This window comes from Drosophila elegans, unplaced genomic scaffold, assembly GCF_018152505.1.
Source record: "Drosophila elegans isolate 14027-0461.03 unplaced genomic scaffold, ASM1815250v1 contig_133, whole genome shotgun sequence".
In the NCBI taxonomy this organism is placed as follows: Eukaryota; Metazoa; Arthropoda; class Insecta; order Diptera; family Drosophilidae; genus Drosophila; species Drosophila elegans.
In genome coordinates this window covers 1,982,005-1,998,593 of record NW_024545499.1, presented here as the reverse complement: position 1 = coordinate 1,998,593, position 16,589 = coordinate 1,982,005, and the positions used below count along the sequence as shown (strand labels likewise).

General features: G+C 42.2%; 7 protein-coding genes across 20 annotated transcripts in view; 3 read left to right on the top strand and 4 right to left on the bottom strand.

Moving 5' to 3' along the window:
• Positions 1-1,694: 1,694 nt before the first annotated feature.
• On the bottom strand, positions 1,695-3,078 carry LOC108149585 (retinol dehydrogenase 13). Its single transcript, XM_017277220.1, has 4 exons — positions 2,957-3,078; positions 2,644-2,907; positions 2,166-2,582; positions 1,695-2,110 (listed from the first exon to the last, which is right to left on the bottom strand). Exons 1-4 carry the CDS (start codon positions 3,034-3,036, stop codon positions 1,894-1,896), a joined length of 978 nt encoding a protein of 325 aa, XP_017132709.1. The 5' UTR covers positions 3,037-3,078; the 3' UTR covers positions 1,695-1,893.
• Positions 3,079-7,200: 4,122 nt separating this feature from the next.
• Positions 7,201-8,319, top strand: LOC108147232 (uncharacterized protein CG1339). Its single transcript, XM_041710857.1, is given in 3 exon segments — positions 7,201-7,996; positions 7,999-8,136; positions 8,279-8,319. Coding segments are annotated over 3 exon segments (975 nt in total).
• A 505-nt stretch (positions 8,320-8,824) lies between these two features.
• On the bottom strand, positions 8,825-10,546 carry LOC108149597 (retinol dehydrogenase 11). 4 transcript variants are annotated; one of them, XM_017277290.1, is made up of 5 exons: positions 10,460-10,546; positions 10,016-10,405; positions 9,693-9,956; positions 9,210-9,633; positions 8,825-9,146 (listed from the first exon to the last, which is right to left on the bottom strand). In XM_017277290.1, the coding sequence occupies exons 2-5, from the start codon at positions 10,099-10,101 to the stop codon at positions 8,898-8,900; spliced, it is 1,023 nt and encodes a 340-aa protein (XP_017132779.1). In that variant the 5' UTR covers positions 10,102-10,405; positions 10,460-10,546; the 3' UTR covers positions 8,825-8,897. The 4 variants fall into 4 exon arrangements, with proteins under 4 accessions (XP_017132779.1, XP_017132780.1, XP_017132778.1 ...); XM_017277291.1 differs by lacking the exon at positions 10,460-10,546 and having other exon boundaries at positions 9,205-9,633; positions 10,016-10,457; XM_017277289.1 differs by lacking the exon at positions 10,460-10,546 and having other exon boundaries at positions 10,016-10,457.
• Positions 10,547-10,560: 14 nt separating this feature from the next.
• On the bottom strand, positions 10,561-12,181 carry LOC108149598 (retinol dehydrogenase 12). 2 transcript variants are annotated; one of them, XM_041710147.1, is made up of 6 exons: positions 12,088-12,181; positions 11,604-11,769; positions 11,442-11,539; positions 11,233-11,389; positions 10,918-11,177; positions 10,561-10,860 (listed from the first exon to the last, which is right to left on the bottom strand). In XM_041710147.1, the coding sequence occupies exons 2-6, from the start codon at positions 11,760-11,762 to the stop codon at positions 10,632-10,634; spliced, it is 903 nt and encodes a 300-aa protein (XP_041566081.1). In that variant the 5' UTR covers positions 11,763-11,769; positions 12,088-12,181; the 3' UTR covers positions 10,561-10,631. The 2 variants fall into 2 exon arrangements, with proteins under 2 accessions (XP_041566081.1, XP_017132782.1); XM_017277293.2 differs by lacking the exon at positions 12,088-12,181 and adding an exon at positions 11,828-11,956.
• On the top strand, positions 12,102-15,693 carry LOC108149601 (lysM and putative peptidoglycan-binding domain-containing protein 3). Its single transcript, XM_017277295.2, has 3 exons — positions 12,102-12,213; positions 12,289-12,848; positions 14,951-15,693. Exons 1-3 carry the CDS (start codon positions 12,200-12,202, stop codon positions 15,193-15,195), a joined length of 819 nt encoding a protein of 272 aa, XP_017132784.1. The 5' UTR covers positions 12,102-12,199; the 3' UTR covers positions 15,196-15,693.
• LOC108149596 (26S proteasome regulatory subunit 7) lies at positions 13,342-14,863 on the top strand. The gene has a single exon (XM_017277288.2). It carries the CDS (start codon positions 13,454-13,456, stop codon positions 14,753-14,755), a length of 1,302 nt encoding a protein of 433 aa, XP_017132777.1. The 5' UTR covers positions 13,342-13,453; the 3' UTR covers positions 14,756-14,863.
• LOC108149595 (general transcriptional corepressor trfA) overlaps positions 15,543-16,589 on the bottom strand; it is a 41,274-nt gene continuing 40,227 nt past the window's right edge. For all 10 annotated transcript variants that reach the window (XM_017277275.1, XM_017277276.2, XM_041709867.1 and 7 more), the window contains 2 exons: positions 16,098-16,237; positions 15,543-16,042 (listed from right to left, as the gene is read on the bottom strand). In XM_017277275.1, the coding sequence (XP_017132764.1) occupies positions 15,922-16,042; positions 16,098-16,237 (261 nt within the window). In that variant the 3' untranslated portion in view covers positions 15,543-15,921. The remainder of the gene's footprint in view (positions 16,043-16,097; positions 16,238-16,589) is intronic.

Genomic DNA, 16,589 nt, shown 5'->3' with positions numbered 1-16,589 from the left:
GGTCGTAGATGTCTCCTTCACTGCGTTGCAAACTTCCGACTGAACTTATAATACCCTCTGCAAGGGTATAAAAATGATTTCAGGTTTAAGCCTAGTACTCAGATCGACAAACAGTTACGCCAGCGTAAAAAGTTTTTTTTTCTAGTGTGACCGAAGTTTTGAACTTACGGTCTTACTTTCATCAGCTAAGCTCGTTGACAAACGGAAAAGCAATTCAAATTTAACCAGCGTTTAACAAAGTTGCATATAAGTGGACCGAGAATACTTGAAGTCAACATTGTATTATTGCAGTAGATTTTGTTGAATTTTTTATTTTTTCCGTCCATTTTTTGATCTACAAATCTATGCTCTGCCAACTCCAACCAGAAAAGATGCAACTTTTTAATCTTTACGCCAGGGCCTGGCAACGCTTTGCAATTTTTTTGTGTTTTTTTTCGTCGATCTGAATACCGGGTTGGAAAAAGGCACTGACGAACAGTGTACGCCGGTTATTTGCCACTCGCTACCTCTCATAGGCGGGGTAAGGATTTCGTCGATCTGATACTTTAATAATGTAATGGATAATTGTTTAAGACATTGAAAACATCTGATATTAAAGAAAAATACCTCTTAACGAGTTCTAAAAGTCGTTACGATCGACCTTCACATACAAAACATCTAACATCAAACTTTATGCCGAAAAATCAATAAGCATTCGACAGAGTAAATACACTTTTTTAATTACTCCAGAAACGAAATTACGGGGTGCTTACATTTCCATAGTCATCCATTTTGTTTGTGTATAGTGTTATTTATTGTGCTGTAGTTTCAGTTGTGGGATTTCTCAGCGAATGCAAGCCAAGCCGGTTACAACTGTCGTTTAAATACAGTGCACGCTTTCTGTGATAAGCTCCAAAAAGCTACAAAAAGAGCCTAGTCACGATGAGTGTAATTACGAGAAGAGAACAAAAAAGGTAAGAGAGGAAAAGCAATTAAATCTCAACGTTTTGAATTAAATTACGTATACGTTATACTCTGGGGGAAAGAAATTAATTAATTATTTAGTTCGACTAATGTGGGTCGCAAAGTATAGGCAATACTAAAAAGTTTTCTATTGACCCTCCGCATTTGCAAAAGAAAAATACTGGTTTATTACTTACATTGTCATATTAACCTTTGTAATCTTCTTCCGCGTTTTCGAAATTAAAATACCGGATATATGAAGAACAAATATCATAGTGCCCATTAAATTATTGAATAAAAAACGGAATAGGAAGCAAACTTTAAATATCCAGAGTTAATATACCATTCCCAGCCTTAACAAATCCAATCATACTTATGATACTTTGATACTATGTAATGGATAATTTTTCCAGACATTGTTACATTTCAAACAAAAACATCTGATATCAAATTTTGTGATGAAAAATCAATAAGCATCCGACTAAATAAATACACTTTTTTAATTACTTCAGAAACGAAATTACGGGGTGCTTACATTTCTCTAGTCAGCCGTTAATTATACGTAATAGAAATTAACGCTCAATTTTTTCAATGCTCCCCTACTAAAAAGTTAACTATCCGTAAATTATTCATGAACAAAAAAAGTTTAACGATCATGCTTCAACATATATTAATAAAAATATATATATTTTTCTTTCTTAATTGTTGTCAAACTTTGCCATGAGTTTGCCAATAATTAATTACAAATGATTATGAATAAAAGAATTGTTTTAATTTTAAAGTGTAGTTGCTAACTTTATGTACATCAATTGTTTTACAAATATATACAAGATTTAATTATAAACAACAATAACGCTGGTGCGAAAAATGTAAGAGGACTTTGAAGTCATTTGTCCATTTCATTTGAACTATTTAATATCAAAAAGGTTGAAGAGTGAAAAGGTAAGTCTGTTAAATAGTAATTCCCGTCCACTTCTCACTCTCGGCCCACAGAAATTCAGCATCCTCGTCATATTGGGCTGCAGACCCAACCTTCTTTGGCTTGCAATCGCTGAAATACTGTCCCGAGACATCTTTCAAAATGGGATCCAGCGCTGCATATAAGGACGTCTGTGCTCCATTCTTCTTAGTCTTGATAAAAATCCATATAAATGGTGCAATGAGTAGTCTAAAATGAAACCATAATTAATCGATTTGTGGTGTCGACCAATTAACAAACATACTTTCCGAATTTCGATCCCAAGAAAGGGGTATTTCGAAAGAGCTCCGTGTTCACTACTCCAGGATGCAAGGCATTCACCGTGACTCCAGTTCCCTCCAACCGCTTGGACAACATCCTCGTGAATAGGATATTGGCCAATTTGCTTTGACAGTAGGCCATCTTTCGGTCATAGGACTTTTCGCTGTTCAGATCATCCTTGTTGATTTTCCCAAACCGGTGTGCAAGGCTGGACACGACCACGATGCGACTGGGGGCCGAACTCTTTAGGATATCAAGGAGCAGAAGGGTCAGTAGGAAGTGGCCCATGTGATTTACGCCTATTTGCATTTCGAAACCGTCCTTCGTTAGCATCTTGGGGCAGTCCATAATGCCGGCGTTGTTGATCAGAATGTGTAGGTTGTTTTCCTCTCGCATAAAGCTTGAAATACCAAGTTAAATGTTTTATTAATTTCTACAGGGTATACATGGGGAGTGTTTACCCAGATGCAAAGCTCCTTATAGACTCCATGGAACAGAGATCCAATTCTCGGGAGAAAACATTCTGATTGTTGGTCGCCTCGATGATCTCCTTCCGTGCCTGGTCGCACTTCCTCATGTCGCGACAAGCCATGCAAATGGTGGCTCCCCTCCGAGCCAACTCCAGCACGGTCTCCTTTCCAATTCCCTGATTGCATCCGGTCACAATCGCTACCCGGCCAGTCTCATCCGTTTTCTTGGTAAAGCGACCTCCTTGCATATATTCTCTGAAGGGTAAGAGTTATTGGATCATCACAGGAAGGCTATTAACTTCACCTAAGCAGATATATGCCAATGCCAGACAAAGCTGAGGCATATAGCAGAGGGCTTAACAGGTAATCGCTAGTTGCACGCATTTTTCCACTCGGATTGCTAGCAGCTTCAAGTGTCGACTGGCAGATGAGAGTCACTTATATTTTTCTTTATACTGGTAAAATTAAAAACTAGGAATGTCTATATATGCCACATTAACGTTCATGGACCGGTATATAGCATCAACTACTAATGCTTCCTAGACTTTTTATCGTCTGGTCAAAGTTTGATCTTCGGAATATAGAAATCTTTTTATCCGCTGATCTTTAAGTCATAAATTAGTTAGTAAATGTAAGTTAGCTTTGTAATCGGCACGCTGCTTCAAAATTGTTAAGTAACAAGATTGATTTTATTGTGCAGCTTTGTGCCGAATACGAAACTAATTGAATCAAAATAATGTAATTTTGTACGGTAAAATTAATAATAATCGTCAAAAAAACTGATATAAAAAGTTTTATATATGTAGTGACATATTCACATATTCAGTTATGTATCAAGAAATAAGAATCTGCCGTGTAGGCGATCCCACGCTGAACCAATGTAAGTAATCCACATCCGGAGCAGGCGATGTTGCTCCTCAATAACATAAACAATTCTTGCAGTGACCAAGTCCCGCTCCCTGAGTGGCACTCTTACTCTGAAATTATTAAGTACAATTCAGATCCCAAGCTGGCGATCTCGCTCCCAAACTTATGTAAACAAAGGGCAGCACAAGTATAATTTTTGTCACAAGAATTTAGTTTTAAGCTGAGATCAATCAAATAAAGACGTAAAACTAATTCTTCGGTTATTTATTCCCCTTGGCGTTGTCCTTAGTCAACTGACAGGACATTAGTTCGACTCATTAAAATATAAATACAAAAAGTATCCGAAAAAAAAGAACCTCGAGCGGAAAATAAATTAAATTGTATAATTCAGCTCTCGAATAATAATTACGCAACATATTTCAAAACCCTTAAACTTGGATTATATGTAATTCCAATTCGGTTGACCAACAAAAAGTAAATAACAACATATAAATTTTAAGAAAATTTTAGTAGAGTGGACTATGTAATGTCACTCTACCAAACTAATGATGTGCGTCAACAGAGGATTCTTTCGGGAGCCATCGAAAGAAACTTGGACGGACGCGTAACACGAACATTTCAGATTGGCCTACCCTTACATCGAGACTAGTTGCAGAATTTAAACCCCAAACACCGAACTACAAATTTCTAGAGAACTTCAGGGAGACATCTTACAAAGGAAATCTGAGAGCATTCTGCGAAGAAACAGAAAGACGACGTCAAGTATTGATTTCGAAATTGCATCTGGAAGGTAACCAGCCAGATTTTCTTGTTTGTGTTCGGGCGATTAAAGATTCCATTAAAATGTTGATCAGAAAATTACCAATACAAATTTTACTATTTTGGTTCATCATGATATTACACACTTAAGATCGTTAATACTATTGCACAAAATGCGGGAATAAATGAAGAACATGTTTATTTTGAATTAAATACAAATCCAGAAAACCGTAATAAAAACTCAAACCCTAATCAGAATTCTAAATCACACAATTAACATAAAAATGCCCAACCACAATATCGACCCACAATATTCTCAACCATTCCAACCTAATTTTATTCAATGCACGCAATCATTTAGACCCACCTATACACAGCAGACGTCTAACAACCAAGCTATGTGCCACGCACCAAATCATTTCGGGCCCAACCAATACATGGACACACAACCATTTACTCACAAAAATCCTTTCCCACAATATTCCAATAAAATTCAAAATTCTCAAACAGCATATTTTAAAGGAAATACATACCCTTAACAACAACAACCCTCCACATCTAATAATACTAACTTCCCGGTTACCAAACGACTAAGACCATCGGACAGTGAACAAACCAAAATGCCTATTGACGAATTTAGAATTCAAGACGCGCACGAATACGAAGAAATACAACCTAATTATTATGAACATAATTCTCACAATCAATACCATGGGTTGATTAATGAAGGGCAACAACAGGTACAATTCACCCAAAATAAAGATGAACAAAATCAAAATAGCTCAGAACCAAACGAAAATCTGGGTCCATTTCTATTTGATGAAATCCCTTTGCCAAATCGATAGTTGTTAAATATTGGCCTTTACCTAGTTTACCAAGGATTTCGTCCATGTTTGGTATTGGGTATCTGTCGGGAATAGTTTTTTTATTGAGCTTTCTTTAAGCAATTACCACTCTATAATTAATTTTTTCTGCCAATTAGTACATCATAATTATATGCGAAATGTTTACATAAAATGGTTCATTTGTTTTAAAAGTACTATTGCTGGGTAACATAATTAAGTTGTTCAATGTAATAGGACCATTTGATGTTAAAACTTCGCATTAAGTATTTTGAATAGGAACACAAAATATATTGTTATTGGTCATATTTATTGTGGATCATGTGTCTATAAGGCAATTGTATGTGCAACCTTTCTATGCTGTTTCTATGTATTAGTGTTTTTGAATGAATTTTGAATTTTATTGGAATATTGTGGAAAAGGATTTCTTTCAGCAAATGGTTGTGTGTTCATGTGTTGGTTGGGCCCGAAATGATTTGATGCGTGCCACATAGCTTGGTTGTTAGACGTCTGATGTGTAAAGGTGGGTCTAAATGATTGCGTGTATTGCCTAAAATTAGGTTGGAATGGTTGAGTATATTGTGGGTAACTTGGTCGATATGGGGTTGGGTATTTGCACCGAATTTTTGTGATTTAGAATTCTGATTAGGGTTTGAGTTTTTATTACGATTTTCTGGATTTTTGTGGAAAAATAAATGAAAAAAGTAGAACTTTGCTGTTTTTTAATTTTTTTTTTTCTTCGACATATAGTAATGGTTAAATCTTTCACAATTACGGTTTAAATTTCATCAAAATCGGACGACTTTATCATATAGCTCCCATAGAAATAATAAAAATATATAAAATAACTATCTAATAATTGAGCTGCAAATCATCATAGCTTCAATGTTTTTAAACATATAGGTAAATCATAATTTTAATGTTTTCAAAAATAATAAATTCTTGCAATAGCTGCAAGGGTATATGAACTTCGGCAACAGAAGGACAAAAGTTTTCATTTCAAAAATGCAGTCTAAATCTGTTTAATTGAATATCTTTTGAACGGAGTATCAGATTCAGATGATTGAGGTGTCGTTGGACGCGAATTTAAAGCCAAGATACAAGAATACCATAACCTTTTTGCTTCAACTGCTCCAATAGAAGAAAAAAAATGTATCGCACTTTCAACTCCATTTCGCAGTAGTCTCCTTCCGCACGCTTTAATATCACTTCGGCATTGTTTTGTTTGTTAAAGTCCTCAACAATTAATTTGGAACTATGTCGTAAAAAACCTAATTTGATTCGATGAACATACTCAGCGGCAAAATAGTAAATAGGCTCTAGAGAAAAAAGACATTACTTTTGGCTCAAAAGTAATGGATTACATTTGCATTTTTAGCCAACCAAGTTGTAATCAATGCTCACACTGCTTTGTATTGTCGATTCTCCTCAGCCACATTTGTGTTTCGAAACTCCAAAAACAACGAAATGGTTTTATGTGTAGTTTAAGGAGTTAAAAATATACTTACCGGTAACGGATAAGTAGATCCAGGTTTGACTACATAGAGAACGATTTTATTTTTTTCGAAAGCTTATTGCATTCGGCTCTAACAAAGAGCATTTACTGCTACTACTTTACTACTTTTAAATAGTTTTCAGTAAATTTAAATATACAAGTAACAATTTTTTAAAATTTTTGATTTGGCTATGCATGAAAGTGATTTTAAATTTAACTCAAATAATATGCATTTTAATCAAAAAGAAATTATTTTAAATTTAATATATTCAACATTATTAAAACTTGTATTTAATTGTAACATTAAATATACAATTTTGAATTCAATAGGCAGATATTTGTTTTTACAATTAATTTTTTTCATCAGTGTACTAATAAGTCCTGTGTTACTTGCCGACCATGATTATGCCAAGGCAGTAAGGCTGTAATCCATTATTTCATGATTTTTGGAGGTAAGGTAACGCATTCGAAATCCATTTCGTCATGTGAATAGGACACTTTGACACTAGCCCATTGCCAAATGAGCTATAACTGCCATTACATGAAGTATGTGTTACAGAAATTTGGTCATTTGGGCCAGGTGACATGTGGAATAATGATGATTTTCGGCTTCGCTGGTATCCTAACCAGATTGTACACCGGTGGCTATTTAAGGAGAGTGCATTGACCCTCTACGGGATCGCCTGCGGATGCCACTTTTTCAAGCTACAGTACAATGGGCGATCAAATCAACTGGAGGAGGTCCGATACCATCGAACGTGGTCCAAGATTGTAATTGCCATCAAGGTTTGCCTACTGACTAGCCAATATCTACTCTATATGGTGTTCGTTATGGCCATATACATCCAAGCCAGTTTGGTCAACGGCAGCGCTGTTCAGAGCTTCGTATTGAGTGCTATAATTCAGGGCATAAGTATTAACGTCCTGCGGCGCCTGTTGATGTTTCTGCACTTGAAAGGGGATCGGAGGTGTGTGAAGCATATATTGAACGAGATCCTGCTAATTACCAGCGAGATCGAGCGAAAGATCGGTATGGTCTACAGCTGCGATACCGTGCTGCTGGGAGTTTACTTGCGCAAACTGTGGTTACTTTACATCCTGCTGGACTCCCTCTGGAACAAGCCCTACTTCCTGGTACTCAACTTTCTCTACTGGGTGCTGATGGAGTACTGCTTCGCCGGATATTTCCTGTACCAGCTAGTTGTGCTCAACTGGTATCGCACTATCACCCTGTTCTTGAAGCGGTTCATCGAGAGCAACGGGAGTCGGCAGGACATTGAGGGCATCTGCTATAGGCGATTGTTCCTGCTCTTCCAGCTGCATCTTCGCATTAGCCGCTTGCATAAATTCATTACGGAAAATCTGTCCTGGCTGTCATCATCCATTTCCTGATGATCTTCACTTGCATCTTCAACATGGAACTCCTACTGGAGTGCAGTCTATTTGCCGAGGATGAGCTCGAAAACAAGATCTACATCATCGCGGACGGTTGTTTGGGGCCAAGGAATGTGTTGCACACAAGTAGCACCCCAAAACGATTCAACAAATCAGAAAAGAAAGTTTTTCCAAAAATAGGTATTTGGGCGATTATTACAACAAACAAGAACAATAATATTGTTCAATTTCAAATTAAATATGGGCTTAAACTATAATCGGGTTTTAGGTGGCGCCATCTACCGACAATTTAAATTTAGTCCGATTTGAAGGATTTTTCGATGAGTCGATAGCAATTGACCGATTTAACGTACAAAGCTTTTTAATTGACCTTTAGCATGTCTCAGAGTGACATGAAAGACGTTCGCGGTTTGTGGGCGTTAGAGTGGGATCTTAGGGTCGGCTATTGACTCTGATCAAGAATATATATACTTTATAAAGTCGGAAACGATTTCTTCCACCTGTAACGGGTATAGTAAATAGAGTAAAATCACTAACCATGGTTAATGGTAAAATCAAACTCATTCTTGAATTTGCTCTGATCCGCCATAACTAACTATTTTATTGACAATGAGAATGGTGCTATTAAGTTTTGCGTAGCACAAGGCACAAGTTTTCAAGAGAAAACTTAAAAAAATTATGAAAACATTGTTCGATCATAAGTCTTTTACTTTTTTGGGAACGGATGGAACTGTCGATTTCATTTCTTACGGTTGTACAATTTTTTAGTTTACCTAATAGGGATTAAAACTTCTTTTAACTACAAACTTGTGACTTAATGTGATATTCACAAATTTTATTAATAAATAACAATGTCTTTATATACAATTAGTTGACTTAAATAGCGACTAGCTAGATAACAGTACCCGTATGACCCAATTTAGAGAGCAATTTGCGTCCACTTCTCCGACTGGGTCCACAGCCAGTTGGCCATGTGATCGTCCAAAGCAGCGGGGGCAACAGGAGCCAGTTTGCAGTCGCTGAAGTACTGGCCCGATACCTTGGCGAGATCGGGGTCCAGGGCAGCATATAACGTGGTCTGGGCCCCGTTTCTGGGGGTCTTCATCACTGACCAGAGCAGCGGCCTCAGAAGGGTCCTGAAAACGGTAACAATTAACTCGTCTAATAGGGAAAGGCCACTTGAAGAGGACACACTCTACCACATACTGAGCGAACTTTGTTTGGAAGAAGATCATGTTCCTGGCAATCTCCGTGTCCGCGATGCCGGGGTTGAGGGCGTTCACCGTGACGCCCGTTCCCTCCAGTCGCTTGGCGAGCTCGCGGGCGAACAGTATGTTGGCCAGCTTGCTCTGGCAGTAGGCCACGCCCTCGTCGTAGAAGTCCTGGCCGTGCATGTCCTCCACGTGGATATGACCCCGTTCGTGCGCCTTACTCGCCACCACCACCACCCGGCTAGGAGCTGACCTCTCCAGCACATCGAGCAACAGGTTGGTCAGCAAGAAGTGGCCAATGTGGTTGACTCCCAGGTGCATTTCGAACCCCTCCTTTGTCAGTCTGCGCGGCTCCCAAAACACACCGGCATTGTTTATCAGGACGTGCAGTTCGCTTTGCTCTTTCTTGAAGCTAATGGTGAATAGGTTATCATGCTGTGGGTAAAGCATTTGGTCTATGGTGTGACTCACTCTGCTGCAAACTGCCGAATGGAGTCCAGAGAGGACAAGTCGCACTCCCGGGAGAAAACGTTCGGGTTTCCGGTCTTTCTGACGATTTCCTTCCGAGCTCTTTCGCCTTTTTCCTTACTCCGGCAGGCCATGTAGACGGTGGCTCCTCTTCTGGCCAACTCCATCACCGTTTCCCTGCCGAGACCCGTGTTTCCGCCAGTGACGATGGCCACTTTGCCCGTCTCATCGGTCTGCTTCCTGAACTTTCCCCCTTGCATATACAGCCTAAATCGGAGTAACTTATGCCCGTTAATCGTTACACTTCAAATCGGAGTCTCACTTACCTCACACAAAAGGCGATAATGCCGACAATGCCGTGGGCCAGAAATATGGGGGCGATTTTGTGCAGAAAGTGTATTACGATTTCCATTCCAGTCAATCGGTCCGGCCGAATTCGTGGTCTATTCAAAAGTACCTTCGCGGGCGTAATTTCGTGAGTTTTTAAGTGATCGCCGCTGCGATTAACGGACGACAACTGATAAAACTGATAGTGTGGTGTTCGACGAGTAGTCTGTAATCAGGGAACCACTACTCAAGACATAGAGCATAGATAACTGAGATTAGGAGTCGAACACCGAGTGACTTTCACGAGAACGTGATTGTTTCCGACTGGTGAAATGACCCTAAACTTTTGGACTGAAGGCTCAAGTTGTAGATGTAATGGATATACATATCTATTTTAAACAAATGATGTAGAAATTGCCCCTAACCGGTTTCGAAGTACATACGTTCGTACACATTCAAATCTTGAGCTTTCAACTGCCTTTAGCCGGCTAACGCACAAGTTAGCCAAGTTAGCATGGCTAAAATAAGATAAATATTGACATGGTTGACGGTAAAAAACTGAAAATTTATGCGAAGTAACAGAATAATTGTCAGAAAAATATTTTACAACACGAACTAGTGTACTTTGATCATCGTTGGTTTAGTCCACTTTTCACTGACAGCCCAGAGCCATTTGGCTGTTTGTGTGTCCGTGGCAGCCGGTGACATTTCCTTTAGCTTGCAGTCGCTAAAATATTGTCCAGTCACCTTTTCCAGTTCGGGATCCAGGGCCACATACAACGTGGTCTGAGCACCGTTCCTGGGAGTCTTAACGAAGGGCCAAAACAAGGGCTTAACAAACAGTCTGAAAAGAAGGGATCTTCGTTAATAAATAGATTCGAAGGGATCCGTTTATACCTACCCAGCAAAGAAGTTATTGAAGAAGGCCATGTGCCTGATAATTTCTGTGTCCACCACACCAGGATGCAGGGCATTTGCCGTTACATTAGTGCCCTCCAGTCTTTTGGACAACTCCCTTGTGAAGAGCACATTGGCCAGCTTACTCTGACTGTAGGCCTTGCCTTCGTCGTAGGATTTGTCACTGTTCAGATCGCCCGTGTTGATTTCTCCCCGAGTGTGCGCCAAACTGGAGACATTTACGATCCGACTGGGCGCGGATTTCTATGGACAAAAAGGGTTAAACCAGGGCTTTACGATTGACAAAGCTTCGGTGCACCTTCAGAAGATCCAAAAGCAAGTTGGTGAGCAGGAAGTGGCCCATGTGGTTCACTCCCAGCTGCAGTTCGATGCCATCTGAGGTGAGTGATCTGGGACAGCGCATGACACCGGCGTTGTTGATGAGTACGTGCAGGTGTTCCTGTTCCCGTTTGAAGCTGCGGGTATCGGTTGTAGAGCGTATTGCATGTTATTGATCTCCAGACTTACGCAGCAACAAAGTGGCGGATGGACTCCTGGGAGGCCAGGTCGCATTGGCGGCAGTACACATATTTGTTCTTTGTCTCCAGAACGATTTCCTCGCGCGCCTGTATAGCGGAAAGTTGATGGTCAGGTTAGGTCAGGATTAATACCCATAAAGTATATACATACCTCTTCACATTTTTTGATGTTCCTGCATGCCATATAGACTGTGCCACCGCGCCTTGCAATCTCCCTGGCCGTCTCCTTGCCGATTCCCGTGTTGGCGCCGGTCACGATTACCACTTTGCCGGTTTCATTGGTCTCTTTGGTGAACTGACCGCCTTGCATAAGGTCCCTGTAAAGCGAAATGTGGTTAAAACTAGTGGATCCTGCATGGAAACAGCAGCGCCCACTTGACGAAGAAGGCCAATCCTGTCGTGGTACCGGTAAGGCTTAGCCAGAAAACGGTGCGGCTCTTTAAAAACGCAAATAGTGACATTTTACGAAAACAAAATATATAAATTAGCTGGTAAACGAAAACAGCTGTGTTTACCCTGTTAAAGTTAACAGGCCGCTGTTAGCAGAGTTATCGATATTTTCAATCATCTGTGACTTGTTGTTTGTGGACTGCTGCTAACGAAAACAGTTTTTACACGTAAATAAATTTAATTACCTTAATTAATTGGCCAAAGCTAAACAAAGAGCTGTGACGCGACCGCAGAATAAACCGAAAAGGTACCCTAAATCTGGGCCAGGACACCCCGCCAAGCCAGCCAGGGAGAACAATGCGACGCAATGCGTAAGTCACCGCCAACTCGACGGATGCCTTTCCAAAAGAACAGAATGATCAGTGGGTCAGTGCTCTCTTCTACAGACGACAACAACTTCACAATCTGGAGGATGTGGACCCCGACGACGTGGAGGACATCTTCGCCCGTCCCGCCTACGACGACGACGAGTTCGAGGACCTGCTCCCGCTGGCCAGAAGACCCAACGGCCACGCCCGCCTGGGGCGCTACGAGAACACGCTGGAGGTGAAGGTCCAGGAGGGCGACACTCTGCAGGCTCTGGCACTGCGCTTCCACTCCTCCGTGGCGGACATCAAGCGGCTGAACAAGATCGACCGCGAGAACGAGATCCACGCGCATCGGGTAATCCGCATTCCGGTCACCGTGCACAACGTCCTGCTGGGCAACGCGGGGCTCGAAGCCCTGCCCGCAGTCCACCGGAGCGGGAACAACAGTCCCAGGCACAACCTGGAGCGGGAGCCAGCCCCCGAGCGCAATCCCCTCGAGGATGCGCGCCAAATGCTGGACGAGCGACTCCTGGTTGCGGCGGTGAACGCCTCTGGCGCCCAGGATCCCGACCTGCCATCGACGAGCAGAGCGGCTGGACAGTTCTACGAGGGAGCCCAGGGTGCGCCCAATGACGAAGGTGAGTCCAGAAGCTTTTGAAGATTATCCTAGAAGTCGTCGCGGGTTTTGGTTACACTTAAAATATCAGTGTTGGTGTGGTAAAGCCAGTGTTGGAAAAATAGCAGGTTCTTATTAGTTCAGTTCCGAAAATAACATCGGAGGAATTTTAAAATTTTCACTACTTTTGCAGAACTTATATAAAGGTATAAACGCAATGTTTACCTTTTAAATTATTTTTTTAGAATAAAAATCGCGAAATGAAAAAACGAGAGCTTTGCAAAAGAACAAACTTTTTGGAAACTGCAATTTTGAAGAAGTTTAGAAAGTTTAGATTTACCTTTTATTTAAATGCAACAAACCGATTGCAATTTTACCCAATACTTAAAATTGCGGTTTTTCGAAAAGCTAACGAATTGGATTTTAACAATCGAAATTAACAGTGTTTAAATATCGATAGTCGTCAGTGCTGGAAAATACAAAAATACATCGATGAGTCGATAGTGCCAACGATGCTTCTCCCACCTCTATCCCAAATTGTTCAGTCATTCTCGCCGTAAAACAAAAAGAAAACATAGCTCAACTCACTTTTCGCCTTCGAAATCATACCAATTGCAATTGAACAAGATGCCGGACTACCTGGGCGACGACCAGCGCAAGGTAAAGCACGACGAGAAGGAGGACAAGGAGATCAAATCGCTGGACGAGGGCGACATTGAGCTGCTGAAGACGTATGGCCAGAGCCAGTACCACAAGTCGATCAAAAGCATTGAGGAAGACATCCAGAAGGCGGTGAAGCAGGTGAACGAGCTGACTGGGATCAAGGAGAGCGACACTGGCCTGGCGCCGCCCGCCCTCTGGGATCTGGCCGCCGACAAGCAGATCCTGCAGAACGAGCAGCCCCTTCAAGTGGCCCGCTGCACGAAGATCATCAACGCGGACTCCGACGACCCCAAGTACATCATCAACGTGAAGCAGTTCGCCAAGTTCGTGGTGGACCTGGCCGACTCGGTGGCCCCCACCGACATCGAGGAGGGAATGCGCGTGGGCGTCGACCGCAACAAGTACCAGATCCACATTCCACTGCCGCCGAAGATCGATCCCACGGTGACCATGATGCAGGTCGAGGACAAGCCGGATGTCACCTACAGCGACGTGGGCGGCTGCAAGGAGCAGATCGAGAAGCTGCGCGAGGTGGTGGAGACGCCGCTGCTGCACCCGGAGAAGTTCGTCAATCTGGGCATTGAGCCGCCCAAGGGAGTGCTGCTGTTCGGCCCACCTGGAACGGGCAAGACGCTGTGTGCCCGCGCCGTGGCCAACCGCACGGACGCCTGCTTTATCCGCGTAATTGGCTCCGAGCTGGTGCAGAAGTACGTGGGCGAGGGAGCGCGTATGGTGCGCGAGCTCTTCGAGATGGCGCGCTCCAAGAAGGCCTGCTTGATCTTCTTCGACGAAATCGACGCTATCGGTGGCGCTCGCTTCGACGATGGCGCCGGCGGCGATAACGAGGTGCAGCGTACCATGTTGGAGCTGATCAACCAGTTGGACGGCTTCGATCCGCGCGGAAACATCAAAGTGCTGATGGCCACCAACAGACCCGATACCCTGGATCCGGCGCTGATGCGTCCCGGCCGTCTGGACCGCAAGGTGGAGTTCGGCCTGCCCGACCAGGACGGTCGCTCGCACATTTTCAAGATCCACGCCCGCTCCATGTCTGTGGAGCGCGACATTCGCTTTGATCTGCTGGCGCGCCTCTGTCCCAACTCGACTGGTGCCGAGATTCGATCGGTGTGCACGGAGGCGGGCATGTTCGCCATTCGGGCGCGCCGCAAGGTGGCCACTGAGAAGGACTTCCTCGAGGCCGTCAACAAGGTTATCAAGAGCTACGCCAAGTTCAGCGCCACCCCCCGCTATATGACCTACAATTAAGTTTATTTTTATTAGCACTTTTCTGTAACCTCTGCGAGAAAATCTGTAACAATCCTGCAGCTGGAAAATCTTGAAATAAAGCGAAACCCATACCTCGATGAACTGAAAGCTATAAAGTTAAATTTATATTTTGCAACTATCTTACAAACGCTTGGAAGTTACTTACATATGTTAAACTCTGATCTTTGTCTTCAGCAAATATGGAGCAACCCTTCGAGGAAAATGCTGCCTTGCTGAACCACATGCTGGTGGACAGGCATGCTCCGCTGGTGCGTCCCATCCCTGGACCCTCTTTGAGTGCCATCGACTGGTCTGGATCGGACTGCGACTTGTCCTGGATATGTCTGCTGATCTTCATACTCGCCCTGTGTGTCGTCATACCGCTGGTCTACGTCATCTACCTGGCGGAGCATCCGCATCACAATCACAGCGCCCAGTAGTTAGGTTGATGCCTGCCCCCGCCCCCGAAGTGATCATCATTCCAAATGTACCGGCAACTTCTCACCTGTCCCTCTCTCACTCTCAATCTCCCTTTCTCTCTCTCAGATCAGCCGGGCGCATTCAAAATGCAGTCGCAGGCAGTGGAATTTATTTTTATACCTAAATGTATAACTTTATATTGACTCTTGTGTTCTGTACTTTTTTAAATAACTACGATTTACGTGCTTCCAAGTTGCATATAGACATTTATGCTATGCTCCACATCACTCCTGGCAGCCAAAACAAATAAAACGATCCTAAGATCCGATTGTGTTGTGAATACATGTGTAGGCCCCGCAAAATTTTCTTCTCTGTATCTTTTATTAAGTACAATAATGTAACATTTAAACTAGTACGGGTGAAGTGTAACATTGTTCAGCTGAAATTGGAAACAGTTTCGCTTACGCCTAAAAAGTACATAATACATATCTTAGAGCTAAATAAATAGTATCCATGGATATAAGAATTTTGTAATAGTAAATACGGACTACAATTAACAATGGCGCACGTTGAGTGCCAATTGAAGTAACTATGAATTTTCGGGCTGGGGATGGAGGCCATGGCACATAGTTTTTGGCGAAGATTTGGTTTGGATAATGGGCTGTGTGCCTCGCTATTACAGAGCATTTTCCCCTTTCGGAAAAATCGTCCAATGGCCGCACACTTACCAAACCGCAGGCGCATATTCACTTGAACTTTAAATTCTCAAAGAAAGCAATATTGCTCCGGAGGAAGCCATGCCGCACGGGCACAGGACTCGCCGGCGAGGCTATGGGTGGATTGCCTTCCGAATGTATCGATGGATCGCTGAAACAAGATTTCATTTAGAGTGGGAGTAACTCTATAGCAAAACGTAACTAACGTTTCGAGGGATGATAGGTCGGAGGCGATCGTCGATTCATCCGCAACTTCCGCCATGGAGACCGCATGTTCCAGCTTGTTACGCTTTGCCAGTGACGAACTCGGCTTATCGGGCGTATCTGGCGGGGCAGCTATTCTTACCTAAAATAAATCACGCATATTGCAACAGATTAATTAAGTGTTTATGGATGACCAGCAAAAGCTACCAAAAATAGTTACAGCTGTCACTATTTAGCTAAAGTGCTTCCTAACATTAACCTTTATATTTTAATAAAAAAATTTTAAAAAAGAATTAAATACTAAAATAAATAATTAAATAAAATCTTCAAGTATTTATCCTTTAATATTGCACTTTACCTTATCTACCATGAACTGGTAGGAAGCCTCAGAAAAAAGTAATCAACCTGACTGGAAATCGCAGTTTGTTAACACAATTATACAAGAAATAGCGAATTTTTCACAATTAGATTTCCCAACATGTAAAGAAATCGCA